Source organism: Squalius cephalus, assembly GCF_949319135.1.
Source record: "Squalius cephalus genome assembly, chromosome: 2".
Taxonomy (NCBI): domain Eukaryota; kingdom Metazoa; phylum Chordata; class Actinopteri; order Cypriniformes; family Leuciscidae; genus Squalius; species Squalius cephalus.
Genome location: NC_137123.1, coordinates 59,002,516 through 59,026,992, shown reverse-complemented (window position 1 = coordinate 59,026,992; position 24,477 = coordinate 59,002,516). Strand labels below are relative to the sequence as shown.

The window sequence follows — 24,477 nt, the reverse complement described above, 5'->3', positions numbered from 1 at the left end:
AACACTCACGGTTGACTTTTCAGGGTTTTTCCAGGGTCAAAAATGGCAGATGAACTTGGTCATCCACACACAGAACGAAGTACCTTACCCATGTGACCTGTGAGCGCAGTACTGACAATAAATCCTAAATAAATGCAAAGAAATTGTTTGTAATATTGAAATATCCTATTTATTCATGAAATTATAAATAAATAAATAAAAAATCACTTTAAAGGAGACATATCATGCTTTTAAATCGTTCCTTTTTACATATAAATCATACATTTGTAGTCTATATAAAGCGGAACTGCAATGCTTGGGTCTGAATTCCTCATTATTATAGCTCCAGAGGCCCCTTTTCTACCCCTTTTCTGATGTGCGTCTGAGAGCAACTCGTTTTGGTGCGGTCTCTTTAAATACAATTGAGACACTTCATACCCCGCCCCCTCTCCAGGTGACACTCGGTTCAACGCCACCCCGTTCGGCCATTTTTGTAGTTTGATAGCAGAGATACGATTATCTAGCGGCACAGAAACTTTTTATTCACACGTTATTAACAAAATGTCAACAACGGAAGACTTGTCCAGCCAGCCTTACATGTTCGAGCCAGAGTCGGAGCCGGAGCGAGATGAAAATGAAGACAACGAACCTGCAGAACAACGTCTTCATATGGATGTATCGCAATGGTGTGTTACTGTATTTACACATGAAACTTTGGTCTTCCGACCTTTTACCATCGTGTCGATTTATTTTGATTAATATGTGCGAGGGAGAGAGAGCAAGACAGCGTCTAGTTTGGAGACGGTGATGTCTTGTTTACACTTTCGCCGGGCTCCGAGAGAGAGTGCGAGCGCGCGCGAGACCGGGTCTCTCTCTCTGCTCGTTCTTTCAGTTAAACATGCGCCCTGTCACAAGCACGGCAGTTCATCTACATTAGACGGTGTAATGAAGCGTGTGGGTTACTACATCCAACAACCGAACATTTTAACTTACCCTCTCGTAACTTCTGCATCTTTTAGCTTGGACTACAAAATTGCAGCGAGAAATAAAAATGGCGGCTTGCTCGAAGTGTTGGGCTGGAAGTCAATGTCCTTATTTGGCAGTTCCGCTGCAAATACTGTGACGTGATAGTTCACAAAACGTTATAGATAACAGAAAAATCGGAACAGATTGAAAAATAAGGCCAAAACAGAATATAAAGATATCAACGAAGCACCTGAAGAGAATAATTTAAACTTTTCTGTACTTCTAAACACTCCAAATATACAACAAAACGCATTTAAGGGCTAAAAAAGTGGATTTAGCATGATATGTCCCCTTTAAGGACAGATCATAAAACAAAGTGCTTAGAACTTTTACATTTAAGAAAATCTGTAGGCTAAATTTATATGTAAAAAGTCACAGCAAATCTGAAAAGTTAGTAATAAAATGAACAACAAAGTAACATTTCACATTACAAAGATCTATTATTTTGCAATTACACTACACTCCAAGACTTAAGGCACAGATCATTTGACATCTAGTATCAGATTGTTTTGTTCAGTCCATTGCCATGGTTATCACTGTCTATCGGATTCAATCGCACATTTAAATACGCTTATCAATCCAGAAACTGTGTAATATGTAGTTAGTTAGCAGCATGAAAATATATATTATATAAAGAGAGCAAAAACTTCTTCCATTATAATCACTGAAGCTGTCAATTACAGCGTGAGGTACAAAGCTGCACTCCTGTGAAAAATCCTGTTAGAATCATGAAGTTATGCAATGAATCTCTAATTGCCATTGCGTTTATATTTAGTTGGTTATAATGAAAGGATTTGCGAGCATGCAGGACTAACACTGAACAAAAACTTTGAGAATTGTTGAGTGGATTCTGACTAACTTAAACATCTGTCCGGCCATTGTGTTCACGCACTCAACAGACAGATACAGTGCTTAGCATAAGTGAACACACCCATGCTAAAGTTAACTAAAAAGAGGAATAAAAAATAATCTTTTGGAAATTGATCTTAATACCTTAATTTAAAAAAATGAGGAAAACTCCAACCTTTGAGGACACCAGTTTTCTTTGTGAATGAATAATGTATCGTAAATAAATAAATGTTCTTCCTTAAAACACATGGTGCATTAGTCAGGACACCCCCATGTTAAATTCCCATAGAGGCAGGCAGATTTTTTATTTTATTTTGCCCCACATCCTCACATACCCTTCACCATACCTAGAGATTGGCATGGTTTTATTTCAGTTAGCCTAATAGCTGGTTTGATTTGGATTGAGAGATGATCTTATGGAAAGTACCCCATGCCAATCTCACAGATAAAATAAAATTAATAAAATTAAAAAGAACATTTATTTATTTAAGATACATTATTCATTCCTCAAAGGTTGGAGTTTCCCTCATTTTTTTTAATTAAGGCATTAAGATCAATTTCCAAAAGATGATTTTTTATTTAGCATGGGTATGTTCACTTATGCTAAGCACTGTATCTGTGATTGGCTACAAAGCTCAAGACTGCAAAAACACGTTGTAAATAGAAACCTTTGACACTCTTCACAGAGCGTAAACACAAAAACTCAAAAAAGTTTAAAGCTATCGGCAAGTAACTGCAGAACGGCAGATATCATCACATTAAATGATCAAGTAAATCTTTGGTGATACAAAGATTAATTTGGCGGCCGCCCAAATATTTTCAATGCAGGAAAAAAGCTGCTTTTAAAAACTGATACCGAAATAAACATAGGCCTAGTAGCTGATATGTAAATGATGATTATGTAATTTAATGATGGCAAATATCATTTTCAACAAAAAAAAATGCTAAATGCTAAAATAAAATAAAAAATTAAATTAAATTAAATGTCAACAGAGAGATTATACAAGTGATCAATAAAACAAAACAAAATAAAATAAAATAAAATAATAAAAAAATTAAAATAAAATAAGATAAAAAAATAAAATTAAATTAAATAAAATTAAATTAAATGTCAACAGAGAGATTATACAAGTGATCAATAAAAAAAAATAAAAAAAAAAAATAAAAAAAATTAAATTAAATTAAATTAAATTAAATGTCAACAGAGAGATTATACAAGTGATCAATAAAACAAAACAAAACAAAACAAAATTAAATTAAATAAAAAATTAAATTAAATTAAATTAAATGTCAACAGAGAGATTATACAAGTGATCAATAAAACAAAATAAAATAAAATAAAATAAAAAAATAAAATAAAATAAATCTCCTATACTCCTCTTCAAGGATTAAATCTTTACTATAATTTATTGAAATCTAAACTTTAAAATAAACAGAAACAACTAAATATTCGAATCTGTACCAATATATTGTTAAACAATAACCATTATGGTCATCAAGCCGCATGATGGCATTAGCAGGTGATACCATCAATGAATCATAATACTTGCACAGTACTATTACTATAAAAACGCTATAGCAATACACAAATTGCAAATGATAAAGCATATTAGAATAAATACAATTAACAAAATATCAAAATATCTAGTTCCCAAGCCCCAACAATGAATGACTGAATGAGTGTTCATTTGTACATCAGCAGCTGTTCTTTGAAAGAGGTCAGTCTATAAATGACACATGTTTCATGTTTGTTGCTAAAGATCTGATTAAACAGAAAAGTTCATTACAGTGTGCTTCTTTTCTCAGTGTGTTCAAAACTAAACTACTGGCAAAAGGACAGAGTTCTCTGATCAAAGCTTTTGTTCTCAGAGTTGAGAAACATTATCCTCTTCTCGGCATTGATTTCCTAGACTGGGTTAGAGCAAAACACATGGAAATGAGAATGCATAATACATGGATACCCAATGAGATCCAACCTGCATCATACTGCTGGATTCCTTTCTTCTGCTAATATTAGAAGCCAAAACTAAAAGCAGCTCATGCTCTTAGAAATGCAAAGTGACAGCATCAGCCCACCCATCACAACTACAATGAATATTAATATTTAGTGTCATGGGAAACTTACTGCTTAGCAATTGTGTTTATAATCACACTCTTGCAAACTATTATAACTCAAACTTTCAGATGTTTTTTTTTTTAAATAATGAATAAAGTTGAAGTCATGTGACCGTGGTGTAGTCAGTTTATAGCCTACATTTAGACTTCTGACGATTGCATTTAGGCTTCAAAATTCCTAAAAGTGGCGTCCATCTGTGAAGATTAGCATGATAAATAAAACATGTAAAAATCATAAACTTTTGATAGTCACACAGCTTATTTTTGCAATAACACAAAGCCAATGGGGAAAATCCTATTGGGTTTTTTGTTAACTTCGGGTTTGGCCTACAAAAACACATCACTGAAGCACTCTATAAAAACATATCAGAAAAAAATAAATAAATAAATAAAAAGATCAGTAAGATGCGAATGCAGCATAGGAACAAAAAGCATAGGAACATCTAAGCATTAATAAAAAAAAAATAAAAAAAAACACTTATAATTACATTATAACTTTAAAAAGTAAGGCCAAAAAAGCTGGAGTACCGGTATATAAAAAAAAAAAAAAAGTGACCATGGATCACAAAACCAGTCATAAGTCACACGGGTATATTAGTGGCAATAGCCAACAATACATTTTATGGGTCAAAATTATTGATTTTTCTTTTATGCCAAAAATCATTAGGATATTAAGTAAAGATCGTGTTCCATGAAGATATTTAGTCAATTTCTTACCGTAATAAAGCATTTATTTTTGTGAGTGAATGCAGCACAATTGGCAACATAAATGGAGAACTTTAAAGGCGATTTTCTCAATGTTTTGATTTTTTTGCACCTTCTGATTCAAGATTTTCAACTCGGCCAAATATTGTCCTATCCTAACAAACCATACATATAAATCTTGAGATATAAATCTCAATTTCAAAAAAATTACCCATGTGACTGGTTTTGTGGTCCAGGGTCACATATATCAGATCATTGACCAACTCACAAGAATATATTTTAAGAGAATATCAGTTTATTAAGTAATAAGTCATTCTATTCACTCCTGAATGCTTCATGTAGCTGAAACTGCGAGTTTGCGGCATCAAATCGGGGCACGAAATCATGGCTGTGTTTTGTTCATCAGTGAAAATGAGTTCCCACAGCTATTTCCCCAGTTTCTGAATAGCCTTAATCAATCAAATTCTTCATGTATTATGAGATTTTTTTATTAGAATCATCCTTCTGCATTTGAAATGTAATCGAATGAACCCGCGGCTCATATTAGCTGAATAGTGCTTAACTATGCCGGCAAATTGAGAAAACCGCAGTAGTTAAACGTTCAGCTTGAGCAATCAGGCTCTATTCAGCAAGCATGATCGTTCTCTCAATGACGCCAGACGTGAAATGAAAAAAAGACAAATGCATTTCAAAATTAGCTGGATGCCACTGATGCTAACTATTGACTTAGCATTCATGCCGGCCCGCTATATATTTTAAATGTTTGTGGCCCAGAGACACAGCACAATCTGCATATTAATTTGCAGTCTACAATAACGCCAATTACTCAGAAGTCGTTTATTCTGAATTAGCTTTTGAAATATGTGCTAATTAGCATTGCAAATTCATAAGGCCTATTTACAAGGTCCAAAACATCACAAGGATGATCGTGAGTTAGAGAAGAAAAAAAACAACTACAATAGGAGAAAAAAATATTTATAAATTCATCAGAAGTATATGCAAGGAATCAAGAGCTGGTAAATTGCACAATGTACAGGCGTTAAAACAGAAGGATCTGAATTATCATTGAAGTTCATTAAAATGATACAAACAGACATCTGACAAAACTGACTTTTATCTCTTGCACGCTCATTCTTTACTTTTTAATAGCGAATTTCATTGTTTTCCCATCACAGATAAACTGTTAATAAGATATTGAGTATTAGGGGAGCTGTTTGTTTGTTTGTTTTAAAAGTGCATGATGAATACACTATATGACTGTAGAACTTAAAGGGCCCTATTTTGATGATCCAAGCGCATGGTCTAAAGCGCAGGGCACAAGTTCACTTAGGCCGTGTCCGAATCCACTTTTGCTAGTTTAACGACGGGAAAAATGGTCAGCGCGGCAGGCGCATGGTCTAAAAGAGTTGTCCCTTTTCTCTTAATGACTAATGGGTGTGTTTTGGGATTTACACGTGTTAAACCAATCAGAGTCTCATCTCCCATTCCCTTTAAAAGCTAGTTGCGCTCGCGCCATGGCGGATTCGCTATTTACATGATGGAATTTTTGATAGTGGAAAGACGAACGCGTCTCCAGAGCGCAAACGGATCTGCTCGTGCGCGAGGTAAAAGTGCACAAGCAGACCATCTATGGGACAAGCCGGATTCCACCATATATTTATGTACACAATAATAATCTTTTACACTGTAATCCTTTTATTTTAAATATTTGGGATGTTTGTGTGCTGCTGTGCGTCCCTGTGTGTGTAATAAGCAGAGTGTACGCGCGTTGTGGACCCGCCTATAGGCGCACATTACTAACGCGCTCTTTAAATAACAAAAAAAAAAAAAACACTGCGGCATTGACTTTAGACCAGGTTTCAGTTGGTCAATGGCGTAGTCTATTTCTGATGCCTCAAAATAGTAACGCGCCAACAATGCGCCAGAACACATCTCGTTTTCAGACCAGCTCGCCCATGGATGCAAAAATGGGTGCAAATGCATGTGCTATTTAAACAACGTGGTGCAGGACGAGAAAATGATAACTGCGTCGGGCTGAAACTAGCAAAAAATACTCGCACTTGGCACTGCATTGCACCGAGTGTAAGATAGGGCCCAAAGACTAAAAGAGCAACAGGTTGTTTAGTTTGATTAACAAGAGGCAATAAGACTGACCAGCATGCCATAAATCAAAACCAAAGATAATAATCAGAAATGTTTCTTGAGCAAAAAATCATCATATTAGAATGATTTCTGAAGGATCATGTGACACTGACGACTGGAGTAATGATGCTGAAAATTCAGCTTTGATCACATGAATAAATTACATTTTAAAATGTATTAATATAGAAAATAAGTTAAATTGTAATATTATTTCACAATATTGCTGTTTTTACTGTATTTATGATAAAATAAACGCAGCCTTGCTGACCACAAAAGACTTATTTCAAAAACAAAAACATCTTACCAACCCCAAACTTTTAAATGGTAGTGTATATAAAAACGTGTATATGAATATGTATATAAATGTGTATATATATATGAATACTGCCATGAGATTCTCACCTAGAGTAAAAAATTGTATTCATACTAAAATGAACCATGTCTGATCACCAAAAAAGTGCATTAATTTTACATAATTCTAATATACCGTTATTCCAATACTATTCCATTACAAAGAATTGAACATGACTAATCAAATCAAATAATACAATAATAAAATTCTGTAAACAAATATCAGTTCATCAAGTAAGAAGTTAGAGAATCCTGAGAATGAAAAATGATTGGTCGGAAATTAGGATGGAAATTCCAATAGGAATCATGTACTGATTCCATTTGGAGTTTTTCCTGACTAGATGCTGAATAACACTCCTCTCTAATGGCTGTTAACCTGCCCGTACTGATGGGCCGCTATGACAGCACTAGCACACAGGGACAGACCCATAATGCATCAGTGAGTGACAGTGAGTGGAAGTGAATGATAGGGCTGCACAGGTAATGCGGATCTTGGGAAAGTAAAGTGCCCTGTTATCGTAGGGTGTAGCAGGGGATTTAGGTCATTATCTGTGACTCTGTAAAGCTCAAAGAAACACACACATACACACATAATCACCATTCATCATCTGGAGTGGCTGATTATGGGCATTAGGCAAAAAGATAAGTGGGCTGAACGCATGACGATAAGCTCATGAAGGTGGGTGAGGAATCCTTTATGGTCAGTGTGATAATATCTCAGGATATCAGGTATTATTGACATATTGTACTCTGAACATTTGTCTTTGGAGGCTGACAGCAGTTTAATGCATGGGAAAACTTAAACCTCAAACGGGCAGCTGATTCCTATGGATACTGGATAGCATCATGTCGAGAAGACACTGAGCTCTACAATGTGAAGGTAAAGCCAGTTTTTTTTTTTGTTTTTTTTTACTACTGCCCAAGGACGAGCATGTGAAGTATCAGTGGTTAAAGTTAATCTTTACCATGATATCACAGCAGTATAATCCTAAACTTTTGCTGTGTTCCTTTTATTTCACTGACGACTGCTTCTCAAATCTCGGAGTTCAATGCAGGATTCGCAAACCGCTTGCTCTTGAAAGATGGTGTTAAAAAAACTTAGTTTTGAGTTTTATATTGTGTAGGTCTCCTGCTAACTGGCTAACTCACGTTATCACTGTCTTATTTAAATTCGTCTTCCAATCAGTTGTGGGCCACTATTACCTATAACTGTGTCTAGTATTGCAGATTGTCTGTCGTTCTCAACACTTCTTTGAGGAAAGATTAAGCATGGAGCAAGATCTGTTTTACCACCGTTTATGTTACATCAGTCATTCAAGCTAGAGCTCTGCTAATGTATGCACTGTTATTGATACAGTTTCCACGTGTTCACCGCAATATATTACAAAAATACTCTGTAAATAAATTAGTACAAGTAAAATAATCGGTTTGTTGATGGACATGCACTTTTTCATGCTGATGGTGAGGAATTACAGTTGCAACATCTCATAATGTACCTCAAACTGAGTAACGTCCTGTTCGAGTCGTCCTTGTGGAGGTTCGGGTTGAATAACTAGCCTAGTTCGTCCGCGCTCGGATTGATATGGTAAAATCAACGTCATTGTTCATTACTATGCTTAGTTTTCAGTGTAGGAAGCCTCAGGACACACAGACCTGATGTTGTTATGGCAATGGGCGTTTTTGTTTTCGACGCACGCGATGTACGCAGTAAACCAATCACAACAGACTGAGCTGTCTGGCCAACCAGAGCAGAGTAGCTCGCGGAAAGGAGGGATTTAGAGAGATTGATTCATCTGACGAGTCGTTTGAGAATTATTGAAAATGTGGTGATGTGCAAATGTATATTATGAGGAAATTAAACAGTTTTTTGACCTTTGATGCATGTAAACCTGTTGTAGGAGACTCCAAAACAACATTAGGAAACTTTAAAATAGCATAATAGGGGCACTTCAATAATAATAATAATAATAATAATAATAATCAAATTATATTTGAATTCTAAAATACATACACTGTAAAAGTATGTTAAAAGTAGATGTTATCGGTCACTTGAAATTTTTGATTTGGGAGGGTTAGAAATTTTTTTACAATGTATTTATAGAGGAAAAAAGTAATGTATTTTCTCCTAAGGCCACAAGAGGTTGCAGCGCAATGAGCAAATATAAAACAAATTAAGCATCTAATTTTTCTACTGAAATTATTGAAATGAAATGACATGACTGTTTAAAATCCATAATGTTTTAAACAGATGTTCATAAATCAATTTCCAAAATTTTCACGCAAAGAAATTGAGTTAACAAAAGCGCACAGATAAGTGGAAATATGAGAAAACTAATGCTTCAACAGACAGACAGTGTAATGTATTCATGCTGTTAAACGAAGTCACCCTGGACTGTTTTAATGCGTGTTCTCGAGTTAGATGTTGTGGAGTGATATCCAGGTTCTAACACAGGAGGAAGCTGAAGTATTAAAGACATTGAGGCGCCGGCGCGTTCACTTGTATTTTTTTCAACTTTTAAAATACTCCATTTTTGATCATACAGATAAGAGTAAAGACCTCATTCGAAACTGTAAAGGGTCTACTTTAATTTGTGTACACTTACAAATAACAACAAAACGTTGTGCTTTTGTAAAATAAAGAAAACAAACAGGATGCCGCTTTCTGTCTCGGTCTCCCTGAACTGCAGCGCGTCACATAAATGAACAGAAACTCAGTGTATAGGCTACTTGCCTCACAGACATGAGAAATATATCTATAGAAAGCTTGAAATGTCTAATTAAAATAGAAAATAATTATCTCTGATTATGTAATCCGTATGAAAGGTGCATTTCTCTCTAAAGGAGAATCCACTACTGCGGAGATGGCGAGTCAGCATCATCAACTTCATCTTTGCAGCCGATCTTACATCATCTGACACATTCATAATATTTACTTTTGCCAAGATGTATGCGTCAATTGAGCACAGAACATATATTCCGCCCCCCAGTATATATTTAAGTAATTAAATTAATATAAACGTGCGATTAGTCAACTAATGGCTTAAATGAACGACTACTAGTCGAAAAGAAAATTCTTTTTTACTACTCTGCTAAAAGATTTTACAACTCTCCATTGCAAATGAATGGCTTCCGGTCTGTCGCTTGTCGGAAGTTGTGAAAAGGTGGCTTAAGACTTCTGAAGACTTGCAATGTGGTGCACGAGTCATATGGACCACTTATATGGTGAAGTTCAGAGATTATGTTAGTTAACTCATTTTGTATTCCACTGGAAAAAGAAAATCATACACAATCAGATTTGCTCCAACATTAAGGCAAGTAAATGGAAATCATGTCTACTTTTAAATGTGATGAACAATCACACTCAGACCTCCTCTACCCACACAAGGAGACACCAAAGAACATCATAATCAACTCAAAATGTGTGTAAGTTCATAATACCGCCACAAAAACAGAGTAATACATTTAAAAGAGAAGAACTAGAGTGATTAATCGTTTAATTGACTAAAGGAAACAGTGTGGCAAGTCCTCCTAGCATGACCTCTCCGTCTCCCAGAGTCCACCGGGGGCCCGACTACAGCAACTCTACGCATTAACGTCATTCATCATCCCGCGCTGAATATTCATGGGCAGGGCCCGGGGGTCAAGCCAAGCGCCATCATTTCCTGCTGGGGGTTAATGTGCATCAGAGCAGGGGTGGGGCCGTAATCTGATTCCATCGCCATGGCAACTTCACCCTAATCAACCTCCGTTGGAGGTGAAGAACGGTCTAATGAAGATGCTGTGACTCCCTCGCACTGGCTTTGCATTAAAGTTGATTAGCATGCGCTACTAACGGTGAGACCTCGTCTCGGTGGAATGTTTCCAAAGGATGATAAAGATTATTATAACAGAGACGAAAGCCGCTTGACTGCATAATGGCCAATAATGGGCCCGGTCAGTGTGAAAAATGAGTTTGCAAGAATGGTTTTTCAGTCTAAATGGAAGGAAAACACTTTCAGGAAGAAAAAGAAAAATGCGTTTAGAATGCAATATCGTGCAGGAATCAATAGCAGCAAGTTAAAGAGAAAAAAGTTTCTCATTTCCTATTAAGCCTAAATCTCACGCCAGAAAGTTTGCCAATAATCTGTTTTATTGGAGTCAAAACAGCTCTGTTCCAAAGAGAGAAGCTTAGACAACCATTTTAGGCATCAAAATGCTCTTTATACGTAAACAGGATGAAACAAAAACACTAATGCAAGCATCACTTTCGCTGTTGCTCAAACTTAGGGTTAGTAATTTGAACAAACCCATAACACTAAAGCATTTACAGATTTACTAACAGCTTGCGTCAACGCAAACCCTCTTTTGCCATTAAAAAACTACTGTCAGGATTTACACAGTGAAAAATTAGCATTGAAAAGCCGTGGACAGGGTTATTTTTGCGGCTGACCTTATTGCAAATGCATTTGTAGGAGTTTCCCTTTCAAACGCAAAATTTTGGGGAGGAGAGCATTTAAATGAATCATACAAGGTGATTTACTAAGGTTTGCACTAGTCAATTTACTGGTGTTTGCGCCATTATTTACCACCCGAAAAAAGCATGTCTTAAACCAGATGCTAATTTGCACTGCTCTTGGTAGATTATGTTGTTCAGTATGGAAATGATCCGGCTGCGTCCGGATAAGTTTTTTAGTTTGTCAGTAGATCAAGCGCAGATTATGTAATTGCGCTCTCATGCTAATTTGCCCCGTTTAGTAAATCTGGCCCCAAGTGTTAAACCTCAGCACACAGTTCGGCCAGCACCATCTGTGCTACAGACATGAATGACATCTCATAACAGGAGAGCTGGTTTATTACTTACTGTAAGTGATCCAACTTATTTTCACCAGGTGGACAATAAAATTGGAAAACAAGTCCCACTAGTTTATATGAGACATCTAGAGACTACAAAAGCAACCTCTTAGCAACTACCAAGAACATCCTAACAAGTGCATAGCAAAATGCTTAAAATACACACACACAATACTCAGAACATCTTAGAAACTGCATTGCAACTCCCTGGCAACAGTAACATTAACGTAATTTCATAAATTATGAATGACTGAATACACCCTATTATATGCACGTGTGCTCAATTTTCATGCGTCCTCATGTCAACATCTGCAGTTATTTGTAAGTTATACTTAATACAACAAAAGCACAGGGTTTATATGAATAAAACAATTAGAAAGCTGCTCAGAGTGAAATATCATATCATTTTCCAATGTCCCCAATAACATTCTGCCACTAACTTCTCCCCTAGAACAATTACATTCCTAATAAACTGATCCAAATTCAAATGAAAGAAAGTGACTTAGGCTAATCATTATAAGCTGCTCTGAATATCATATGAATATTTTATTAGTAATTATTCAGCTCCAACTGACTAACGTTTTATAATTTGTTCCATTTATGCAACTTATTATCATGCTTATCTGAATTTATTACAATTTATGAGATTATGCTATGCAAAAATGGACATTTATCACACAAATGGTGTGAATATTAACATTCATATTATGCTGGGCAGATGTAGTTATTCAACAAGCTGAAATTATTCAGATAGGGCTGAGCGTTTATATTGTTTCACAGTTTGTTATACAAAAAGACAGACAGAAAATAAGTAAATGTTGCCAAACTGGTTCTAAACTGAAATAGTGATGATGTCATTGGCGTGTGCACCAATCCGCTCAAGGCAGGGAGGGCCGGCTAAACAAGTCTCAGCTAAACGTCGGTTTAGCACACTGAAGTAACTTGCTGTGCTAGTTCCCACTGCTTGACTGCAAAGATAATACAGTAGTTAACAGCAGCTATAAAGTCGATTACACTCTCAGGAGGAGGAAACATCTTATTTTTCACGAAGAAGGTACAGCCTCCATGTTGTTGTGACTGGCTGATTACCCTGTCAATGCAATAACGCCCACCAATAATGCTAATAGCTGGTCCACAAACCTGCATGAATGTGTCAAACTGGTAAAAATAGACAAACTAATTACAGACTAAACAACCCACTGCCTCACTTTTGGCCACATCCTACGTCTGTGACCATCACGACACCGGCTAATGCTCAGAAAAGAAGGAGATTATTATTAGAAATATCCAAACAACTGCTAGAAATATTAAAGATTTAACTTGGAAGCTGTCTAAACATCAAATGAAAGTTGAATTCAGTGAACTAAACCTCAATTCAGGGGTCCAACACTGCTACAGACAAGCAAAGTGATTTGCCACTTCCAGACAAACGTAACTACATTTGATCGTGTTTACCGCACATTTTCCTGACAAACATGCTAGATAATGTTCATAGTAAGTAAAAACTCTTCAGTCCAGCTCTAGTGTTTGTGTATAGGTACCACGGTAGACTTACCTTGTCTTTGTCCTCCACCAGGTCTGTTAGCATGTCATCTGGGTCCAGGATCCCCCCGTCCTCGTACTCAACATGGTGCGTCCGTACCAGGAATTCCCCATCCTGTTGAAAACAATAGGTCCATCAGTGAAGTCCCCCGTTCAACAACAATACCAGAGACTAATCAGATGAATTTGGATGTTTTGGACAATTAAAAACTATTTCTGTAATCAAAGGATATACAAACACATTAGCAGATTGAAAGGTCATGTTATATTTATAATTATTAAATGATTAGGATAGTTCTGACTTGGAAATCTGATTGGATAAGCCACAGAATAATTGTTTTTTGATTGACGTTTGAGAACAAAAAAAAAGATAACACATGCAAAATATGCCCTCGTTTGACATGCTAGCTGAAAGAACTCGCATTTGTTTAGCCAGAAAGCCCTTTAGTCATGATTAGGAAACAATAGCAGCTTTTATGTCCATCTGTGTTTCCATGTGGATGAATGGATGGAAACTAAGGAAGTGATGACAATAAAAGGTGTGTTTCCTGTTGCTGAAAGGTTTCAATTTTACAGCACATTTATAACATTACCATTACAGCACAGACTGACATCTACGATCCACAGAGCATTAAGGAATAAACTATGGCTATGCGATGTTATGAATATATTGACAGCTAAAAGGCATTTTTCTTTTATTCAGCATGGCCTTAAGTGCCGTACTGCTTTAAGGCCGGGTACACAGCGGGAATCACTACTATTAATCACACTGACAACAAACTATTTACTTTTTTTTTTTTTTTAAATACACATACATGCACTACTGATCAAAAGTTTGGGGTCATTTAAAGAATTAAATTAATACTTTTATTCAGCAAGGATGCAGTAAATTGATTAAAAGTGACAGTAAAGATATGTATAATGTTACAAAAGATTTGTATTTTAAATGAATGCTGATCTTTCAAACTTTCTGTTCGAAGAATCCTGAAATAAATCCTTGCACAAAAGACAATAATAATACATGTTTCTTGAGCAGAAAATCAGCATATTAGAGTGATTTCTGAAGGATCATGTGACACTGAAGACTGGAGTAATGATGCTGAAAATTCAGCTTTGACATCACAGCAAAAACATTTCATTTTATAATATATAGAAGAAAAAAAAAATTAATTGTAATAATACGTCACAAAACATATCAAATGGCTGCAATGAATGTCCTTTATTGACCTTGACAAGACAGGTTACAGGTCGAATGAGAACTTGAAAATGTACAGTGGGAATGCAAACTATCATGTGTACACATGTAACCAGATAAGATAAGTCAGATGGGATAAGTTTTCATAGTTTGAATACCATCAGCTCATTACCAAACAAACTCGCCGAACGACTTTCCTATACTTGGGTTGGGGAAGAAGAAAAAAAACAAAAATACTGCAATGGTCTAAAAGAACGTGTTTGGCTAGTAATGCATGATGACATAATAGATCCAGGTCAACGCCTTTTTTTCAGCAGAAACCTCAATTAAACTGTTGACACACATGACAATAAATGCTAAAATCATGCTGAATGTTAAACAGCAGACAACTAAACTGTTGCAGTTCAGTACAATGAAAGTCTATTTCAATGAAAGTCTTTGTGAAAACTGCATTAAATGTTCTATCATTGTGAACTTCAACATGTGTAATATAGAATAGAAACCTAGAAGAAGTTTGGTCAAAACTGTGAATGATCTGTGATAGTCTTGGGTGCATCAAACAAACTAGTATATGTGTACACATTCATAGCTTCCATTGAGTTACATTAATGCAAATGAAAAACCTAATAAAATGTCTAATAAATTATGAGTAAAATATTTTTGTGCATCATAAAAACTCATTGTTTAATGAAAAATATAAATATTTGTTTTGTGACAAAAAATAAATTACATATTTTTTTTAGATTTGGCCAGTGGAAATCATGTACGGGATCCAATAGGATATTTAAAGAAAACATTGAGGCTATACTGAAAATATGATTTATTATCATCTCTTTATTTAAACCTGTGAATAAACAAAGTGAATGGATTTTTGGATGGGGGGGGGGGGTTACATAAAAACTAATATTTAAGAATACATGTTTCTGCACTCAGTAGGATTTTACTACAATAAACATTCACAGAAAGTGTGTTTTATTTCTTGTATCTTTTTAGATAACTGGTATCAATCTCAGACAGGTTTGTTAAGTAGTTTCCCAGGTATTCTTGGGTACATTGAAAACGTAAAGAGGTTGTTCAACATTGTTTAGCAAGTCACAGTTCAATGAGGAGGAAGAAAGATTGTTTTCCAGGTGTAAAAATGTTAATGTTTCTTGGCTGATCACTTGTGATCGCATCACCGAAAACTCATCTTAAAGGGGTGGTTGATTATGATTTCACTTTTCTAACTTTAGTTAGTGTGTAATGTTGCTGTTTGATCATAAACAAAGTCTGCAAAGTCACGACGCTCAAAGTTCAAAGCAAAGGGAGATATTTGCTTTTAAAGAAATCGCTTTTTAAGGACTACAACAAACGGCTGGTAGAGACTACACCACATTCCTCCCGGGTTAGTGACATCACCAACCCTAGAATTTACATAAACCCCGCCCCCAGAACACGATTTATAGATTATCATGACAGAATATGCTAATCAATGACTAGAAGATAACTACACATAAGCTACATAAATTCATCAACTAACCATTCGGAAATGTCCTGTTGCTTCTACATGTTGTCACTTCTTCTCGAGTCTCTCCATCATTGTCTGACTCCGGTTTGAACATAAAAGGCTAAAAGCTTTTGAAATTTTCAGTACATGTGTGTGTGAGGTAAAAGAACACAAGCTCTTGAAGCTCCGCCCCCTGTGCCGGGAGCAGCAGCTCATTTGCATTTAAAGGAACAGACACAAAACTGTGTGTTTTTGCTCACCCTCAAAAAGTGACAACTTTAACATGCTATATAAAAATATCTGTGGGGTATTTTGAGCTTAAACTTCACACACACACTCTGGGGACATCAGAGACTTATTTTACATCTTGTGAAAAGGGCATTATATCACCCCTTTAACACCAGATGGAAACAGGGCTTCTCCCTTGCTAGCTTGATATTCCCGGGAAATTGAAAATCTTGATATTCCCGGGAAATTGTACATGCATATAATTTTTTTACGTAAATACATATACAAGTCTGTGGGGACCAATCATAAACTGGCTTATCCACCTGGCGCGCTATTGGCTCTCGCACGACCGTCAATCCAATTCCTTTTAACCTCTCGATGATATGCTCAATGGCTTCTTTAGTTTAGCAAACAAATCGCTCGAGTGGGTGTAAACACCACTCACTTTCATGTTTTTTTTACACACCCTGCAAAAATCACTCGATCACCCGCTGATCAATGCTACAAGCCAACACGTTTGTTGATACGTTTCCTGCCTGGAGTTTTCGCTGCGAAGTACGTCACCCGGATCGTTGGTCTGATTGGTTGAAGGACTATCCAATTGCGTACAGAGTCATTTGAACTATGCCCCCGACTGAGCCCGGGTTCTTCTCCCAAGGTTTTTTTTTCTCCATTAGGTCACCTGATGGAGTTTTTCGGTTCCTTGCCACTGTTGCCTTTGGCTTGCTCAGTTGGGGATATTTGGGGATATTTAATTGAATTAGTCAATCAACGATACCATTGATCAGCATTACCAAACGTGGACGTTCCACTAGAAACAAACATTGATGTATTGTTTTAATTGATTACTGTGAAGCTGCTTTGATACAACCTATGTTGTGAAAAGCGCTATATAAATAAACTTGACTTGACTTGACTTGATCATGCCTCTTGTGAGGTAATACAGACTAATCTTCAATCTTAAAAGATTGAGCTTGCTCTGGTGATAGCCAGACTAACAAGCACATATTCTGAAGTTCAAAAGAGAACCACTGCTCAATCTATTCAAAACCCATCCAAACCTCCATATTTGTTCAAAAACGCAGTTTCAACCCTCCGAAAACATGTTAAAACGGAAGCTGATACCATCAGACTATTGAAAAAGGCAGTTCTCCCTATCCAGAATGAAACAGTGACTCTCAATTCAACCCAGATTAACACGCACTGATATTTTTTGTGAAGGCGCTTTCTCTGCTTCAGTCTCAACAGGAAGCGGCAGTTTGCGTCCACCCTGCTGGTGTGGAAAAGTGTTCACGCTGTTTAGGCAGATATGTCTGCTGGGACTGTTTTCATGAAACCATCTGAGAAACATTTGCTTTGGATGAACAACACACCTGGTGCCTTTTACACACACACACAAGCTCCCGTAACACTGGAAGAAACCGTTTTAGACATTTAAAGCTTCCCACAGCAAAAACTTGAAATGTTAAGACGAACTATGACTATTTCGTGGATCTGCATGATTAATCGTTAAAAGTTTGTGATCTCGATTTAAACACCCACACGATCTTATTCCTAAATTCAGCTATGTCTATTAAAACTTTGACAAGTATTATCACAGTGAACATACAAATTTGCAGTTCCAGAGAATGCAGTTATCATGTATAGTTATGAAACTATCATATCATTGTTTCAGTGTAACAATAATTTGAATTATCACAGAACTACTGGAATAAAAGTTTATAATTCACACATGGTAAATTACCTTTTGAAAATAACTTGACACTTCAAATAAAGATTGTATCGGTTACATCTTTATGGTTATCATTTATTCAAGTGATTCGTTAAAAAAAAAAAATGCTGATCATCCAATAATGAAACAAGTGAAGTCTTTATGAGTGAATCATTGAATCATTCATCTTAAACTGATTTAGATATAATAATAATAATAATAGTCAATTAAATTAAATATTTTTAAATAGACTGCAGCATTTTGTCAGAACATCTAATAAATGACATGTTATTTTGTTTAGTTGCCTTCTATTCAGATTCGTGGGAGAATTATCATCTCTGATTTAAACAAACTAAATTGTGAATTATCCAGTGATTTATTGTCTTTTTGTTTTTTCTCCCACAAATCCCATAAAACACTATGAGAAATCCGAAAATACAAGATCCGTTTACCTGTGATTAAACAGCAGGAAGTTGTTTGGTCTCAAATGTCAAACACACAGTAATCAGCGTCTCCATCTATGAGAACTGAGAAGTCATTTCTACATGCACTATACTGAGGGTTAATAATCTATCTGAACAAACCCCTAATGCAAAGTATGAAATGTCAGCATGTAATTCATCCAGAACACGTACTTTGTGATACAATACCTCAAATCATGCAGCTTATTGATAAAACAACCCAAAAGACTTTTCATTTCGCAATCATGGAATGCATAATAGCAGTGGTATTTTACATTTGCTAAAGTCATAAATCAATTATGGCTAATAACTGCCTTAAAATTTGCAACCCATTTTAACTTACTATAATAATCTGAGGCCAGTTGCTTAAACAAAGCCATTAAATTAAGACTGTGTTGTAAGAACCTAGCTGTTATATGGGCAATCAGTCTTACTTTTCAGCATCAAATTAGACCAATCTTATGAAAAGTTATGAACTAGGCTACTGTTTTTCATATAAAATACAATAGAAACCATACATTTTACAATGGTAGTGAGGTGCTAGCCTATATGTGTGGTTTTAACTGTGGTTATCTTGATCTAAATCATTATGCTTATCTTATCATGTTATCATGATGCTTGCTTGCTAAATGTACGCTACTATGGTTCATTTTAATAAATCTCAAACAGTCAGAATATTTCAATTTTACCATATCAAAATTAGGTTGTTACAATTTTTACAGTTTTTGTTAATGAACAAATACATCTGCATCCTAACTCAAGCTAATACTACTGTCAAATGTACGTTTCTAAGAGACAAATCATTTATCATTATTAATATAGTAATATTATTAATATTGGACCCTGCACTGCAAACTGTGCCGAAGACACAAGACATCAAAGTCAGGCAACACCAACCTGATCCATGATTTGAAACAATGTCACCCGTAAGCACATGCAGAAACTAAGAAATACATTTTTCTATTAAGATATTTATTTTGTTATGGGGAAATTACTGGAAAAGTGTAAAGTACACAAGTAAGAAGTTCTTGTTCAGTAAAATCGCTTGTTTGGACGTTTTTTTGGACCCTTGTTTAACTATGTTTCAAAATAAATGTCATGCTAATCCATTGCATATAGCTTGAAGATATTAAAACATTTATAATACGTTAATGCGGCGCGCTCAATTCTCTCGAATGTTTTGCACCTGAGCCGCATGCAGTTGCATTGATTAAATGATTATAGACAATTAATCGATTGTTGATTAATTGTTAGCATCCCTATCAGCCAGAGGGTCAGAATGAAGGTTGAAAATAATAGTTTTTCTGCATTTACATTTGTTTTTTGTGCAACCAAAAAAAAAACTTTAACATTATAAGTGAACCTCAAGGAACAGTCAAATAAAAATAAAAACATCACATCATTTCAGAAAGTATGACCCCTTCAGAAAGTAAATAGGGTCAGTTTTCAGCATATAGGAACGGTCCTATTGGACTCGATATTGCATACCCATTGTGACATTTAAATCCAAGGCAATTTGTTGTAGGGATGGCGGCTGACACCAATGGCTTTGTGCTTTTGGAAGTGTGCCGTGTGTAGTGATCTCAGCAGCGCTGCCTGCCAAGTCAGCTCTCCAACAACCCTCAGAGGTTAGCACCAGCCCGGCTATGGCAAGATAATAAAGCAGTTTTCCTCAGATGTGAGTTAATCTCAACCAGTCAGTCAGATCTTGCTGGACACGCAAACATTACTGAGTGGGACGGACACTTTTAATTCAGTATTCTTATAGGATTGGTTTTGGGGGTAGACAGACAACTAACTATATTTTCAGAAGCATAGCAGCAACTTAATGATGATAATGTTGATATGTTTTCCAACAGGCAGCAATTTAACACATTTATGTACAGACAAGTGAATGCTTAAAGACTCTCCTTAAAATACCTTGTCTCTGTCAAATAGTGTTGGAGAGTCTGATTCATTTTCTCAGATCAGTTTTTTCAAACAGCTCTGTCTAACATCAACATGAAACCAAAATGTTATTTTTATTTCATTTTCTTGACATACGTTCTTGGTCTTAATATAAAACGATTCACCAGTGCAGTGTGTCAGTTTTCCTAAAGAAAACAAAATGTTGTCTTTATAACCTTTTTTTTTTTAATTTAATGATAACTTTCTCCTATTCTGCAACCATTTTTCATTAGTCAGATTTCCATCCAAGAATATTTTTAAAAGCAGATTTAACGTGACACTAAACAAACATCAACCAAGAACTGAGAAGAAAAAAAGTGTTGAAATTAAAGGGGTGGTATAATGCCCTTTTCACAAGATGTAAAATAAGTCTTTGATGTCCCCAGAGTGTGTATGTGAAGTTTAAGCTCAAAATACCCCACAGATATTTTTATATAGCATGTTAAAATTGTCACTTTTTGAGGTTGAGCAAAAAACGCACCGTTTTGTGTCTGTTCCTTTAAATGCAAATGAGCTGCTGCTCCCGGCACAGGGGGCGGAGCTTCAAGAGCTCGTGTCCTTTTACCTCAAACAGACATGCACTGAAAATTTCTAAAACTTTTAGCCTTTTATGTTCAAACCGGAGTCAGACAATGATAAGGACACTCAAGAAGAAGTGACAACATGTAGAAGCAACAGGACATGAATGGTTAGTTGGTGAATTTATGTAGCTTATTTGTCGTTATCTTCTAGTCATTGATTTGCATATTCTGTCTTGATAATCTATAAATCACGTTCCTGGGGGCGGGGTTTATGTAAATTTCAGGGTTAGTGATGTCACTAACCCGGGAGGAATGTCGTGTGTAGTCCCTACCAGCCGTTTAGTCCTTAAAAAGCAATTTCTTTAAAATAAAATATCTCCCTTTGCTTTGAACTTTGAGCATTGTAACTTTGCAGATGTTGTTTAAGCTCAAACAGCAACATTACACACTAACTAAAGTTAGAAAAGTGAAATCATAATCAACCACCCCTTTAAAGTAGACATCTTAGGTTGTAATTTGAATATAAAACATGCATATTTCAGCCAGTCCACTTAAAACTTGAACATTTAGAGTTGCCATTGCATCAGTGCACACAACAGAGATGTCTATCGTTGATTGCAATGCATAAATGCAGCAAATGTAGTGTATCCTCAATAAAACTGCAGTAGATCTAAATGGGCAGTCAAAATCATAACCTGAAGCTCATTTGAATAATCATCCTGTCACATTTGCAAAACAGGAGCCTGGTCTTCATTAATAATGCATAATGTGTTTTCATTGTTGACATCATTGTAAATCGGCCATTTAAACTAATAACAGTTCATCTCTCAAAGTAAATGTAAATTAAACATCCATCCACCCATAGACACATTTGCATTTCAAAATTACAACTAACATCAACACAAACTTCTTGTTGTACGTGAATATGCACAATGTCTAAGCAAGGTGAAGTGCATCACAGACCGCTATCATAGATGAAGGGCTCAATACTTCAGTGACGCATGAGACCCGAGAGGTGGGTTGACAGAATGGATAAAGCGCCTACGTCTATCCCAGCACGCCTGGCACCGGCCCATCCCATCCGACTGAGCCAATCTCAGCCGATAACGTCCATCAGTCTAAAACCCCATACTAAAACCTCCCATAAAGCCAGCCATCTCAGCGCGAGAGCCCAGGCCAAACTAATCAAACACAGCCTGCCACCTGCATTTGGAGATAGGGAGCGATTAATGACACGGCTGTATTCATCACATAAAGTCCTGCTTTATTCCAACTGGCATTTACTGCAGAAGCTGTATGCACTATACAAAAGGACTAGCATAGTTAACAGTGACCAAGCATTGCACTATTAAAGTGTGATGTTGCTCAGTGAGGACTAATAGAAGCATGTATTGATATCAAAGAACCCCTCTAAGTGGAATATAGTTGGGACATATTTATTTATGTAGAAGTTAATGATGATATTAACAATTCGAAGATCCGAGTATTGCAATAATTGACCCATTAGAAGTGCACTTGAACACAATAAATGCATGACACTTTCACATAAATTATCAATCTGAACAATCACCAAGCTGCCAAATACTCCAAATAACAAACTCCAAAGTAATTGTAAATAATGCACACACACACACACACACACACACACACACATACATACATACATATGATTTCTGAAAGACTGGATTAATGATGCTGAAAATTCAGCTTTACATAACAAAAATAATTTATATTGAAATAGAATACCATTATTTTAAATTGCAATATTTCACGATATTGCTGTGTTTTCTGTATTTTGATCTTTTGACTTCTTTCAAAAACAATAAAAATTAGTAATGTTTCCAAACTTTTGACCAGTACTGTGTGTAATATGTATGCATGAATTTATATAAGCTAAATAATAAAATAAAATATAATATGTGTGTGTGTGTGTGTGTGTGTGTGTGTGTGTGTGTGTGTGTGTGTGTGTGTGTGTGTGTGTGTGTGTGTGTGTGTGTGTGTGTGTGTGTGTGTGTGTGTGTGTTTTAAAATTGTAATAAATCCAAACAAAAGTGAAGAGAAAATCACTGGTAACAGAACACAATCTAAGTCAATTTCCCAGACATATACTGTGTAGACCTCAAGATCATATTTACATATTTGAGGCGCAGAACAAAGCTTTAACCACAGTATCAGACTGCAGGAATGTCTAAAGATAATGAATATTTAAAACAATAACCAGAAATCTGAAAAAGAGCAGTGTTGACAGCTCAAGATCACGTGATATGAACTTGAGGGCACACCCGGTTAACAGCCGTATGGTGAAGGCTTTAATATTCATGACCCAGGCCTTCGCCATAGTAGGATTCGCCAACAGGTGTAGTTTTTGAAATAATTCCGATTAAATATGCCAAAGTAAGGAGATTTAAATAATCCATAGTGAATAGTCGGACTCATAAATTAATATTTATCGGGTTGTGTTACGTTTTCAAACTTAAAAACAACACGTTACCTGTTCAACAATCTTCTTGTATCTTTGAGTGGCTTGATCGATCAAATCCCGTACCATCCAACTGTCTTTACACGGGACGACAACCCTCGTTTCCCCGAAATTGACCGTGACTTTCATCTTATCTTGCTCATCAAACGTTCAGATATCCTCGTTGTTTGTTTAAAGCAGAGTTTCTCTTAAAACCAGCGCCGAAGAGTCAACAGGTGTCATTGGTCAACTGTAACAGGTGATGTTCCTCCTTCTCTTTAATGTACTAATAAAGTCTTCAGTAAGGCAATATTAAGTCCATGAACGGAAAAAGCGTCCAGTAACCACATTCCCAAACCACACTTTGAAGAGAATGACACAATCCTGGAAGACAGAGAAAAGTCCTGATGTGTTTTTCCCGAGTTCGCGCGCGCTGTAGTCCAGAGTGAAACCGGAAGCGGCAGATAGTGCATAACTATCGTGATTGACAGCCAGCTTTAAACTCTCGGTTCCCTTAGAATACTCACTGCGGAGAGGAAGATGTACTTACACTGAGGAATGACTCACTTGACACAGAATGAATAAGTACTAAAGTTATAGGGAATCTCACATATTCGAAGAGAAAATAGAAATAGAGAACATTTCTCCTCACTTGACAGTATGAATAAACTCTCATAATGCCATATTTGCATAATCAAAATAGAAAAAAAATTACATTCTTGAGCTTTTGGAGGGGATTATCTGTCTTTGATAGATAGATAGATAGATAGATAGATAGATAGATAGATAGATAGATAGATAGATAGATAGATAGATAGATAGATAGATAGATAGATAGATAGATAGATAGATAGATAGATAGATAGATAGATAGATAGGAAACAGCAGTGGAAATAGCTATTTTGCAGCAGAGACTTTAAGGTAAGCTACT

General features: G+C 36.0%; 1 protein-coding gene across 3 annotated transcripts in view; it reads right to left on the bottom strand.

Moving 5' to 3' along the window:
- Nucleotides 1-24,028, bottom strand: part of pard3ba (par-3 family cell polarity regulator beta a) — a 166,906-nt gene extending 142,878 nt beyond the window's left edge. For 2 of the 3 annotated variants that reach the window (XM_079856494.1, XM_079856496.1), the window contains exons 1-2: nt 23,580-24,028; nt 13,553-13,654 (exon numbers count right to left, since the gene is read on the bottom strand). In XM_079856494.1, the coding sequence (XP_079712620.1) occupies nt 13,553-13,654; nt 23,580-23,696 (219 nt within the window). In that variant the 5' untranslated portion in view covers nt 23,697-24,028. The remainder of the gene's footprint in view (nt 1-13,552; nt 13,655-23,579) is intronic. The other variant, XM_079856495.1, reaches the window with a different exon arrangement.
- Nucleotides 24,029-24,477: the final 449 nt, after the last annotated feature.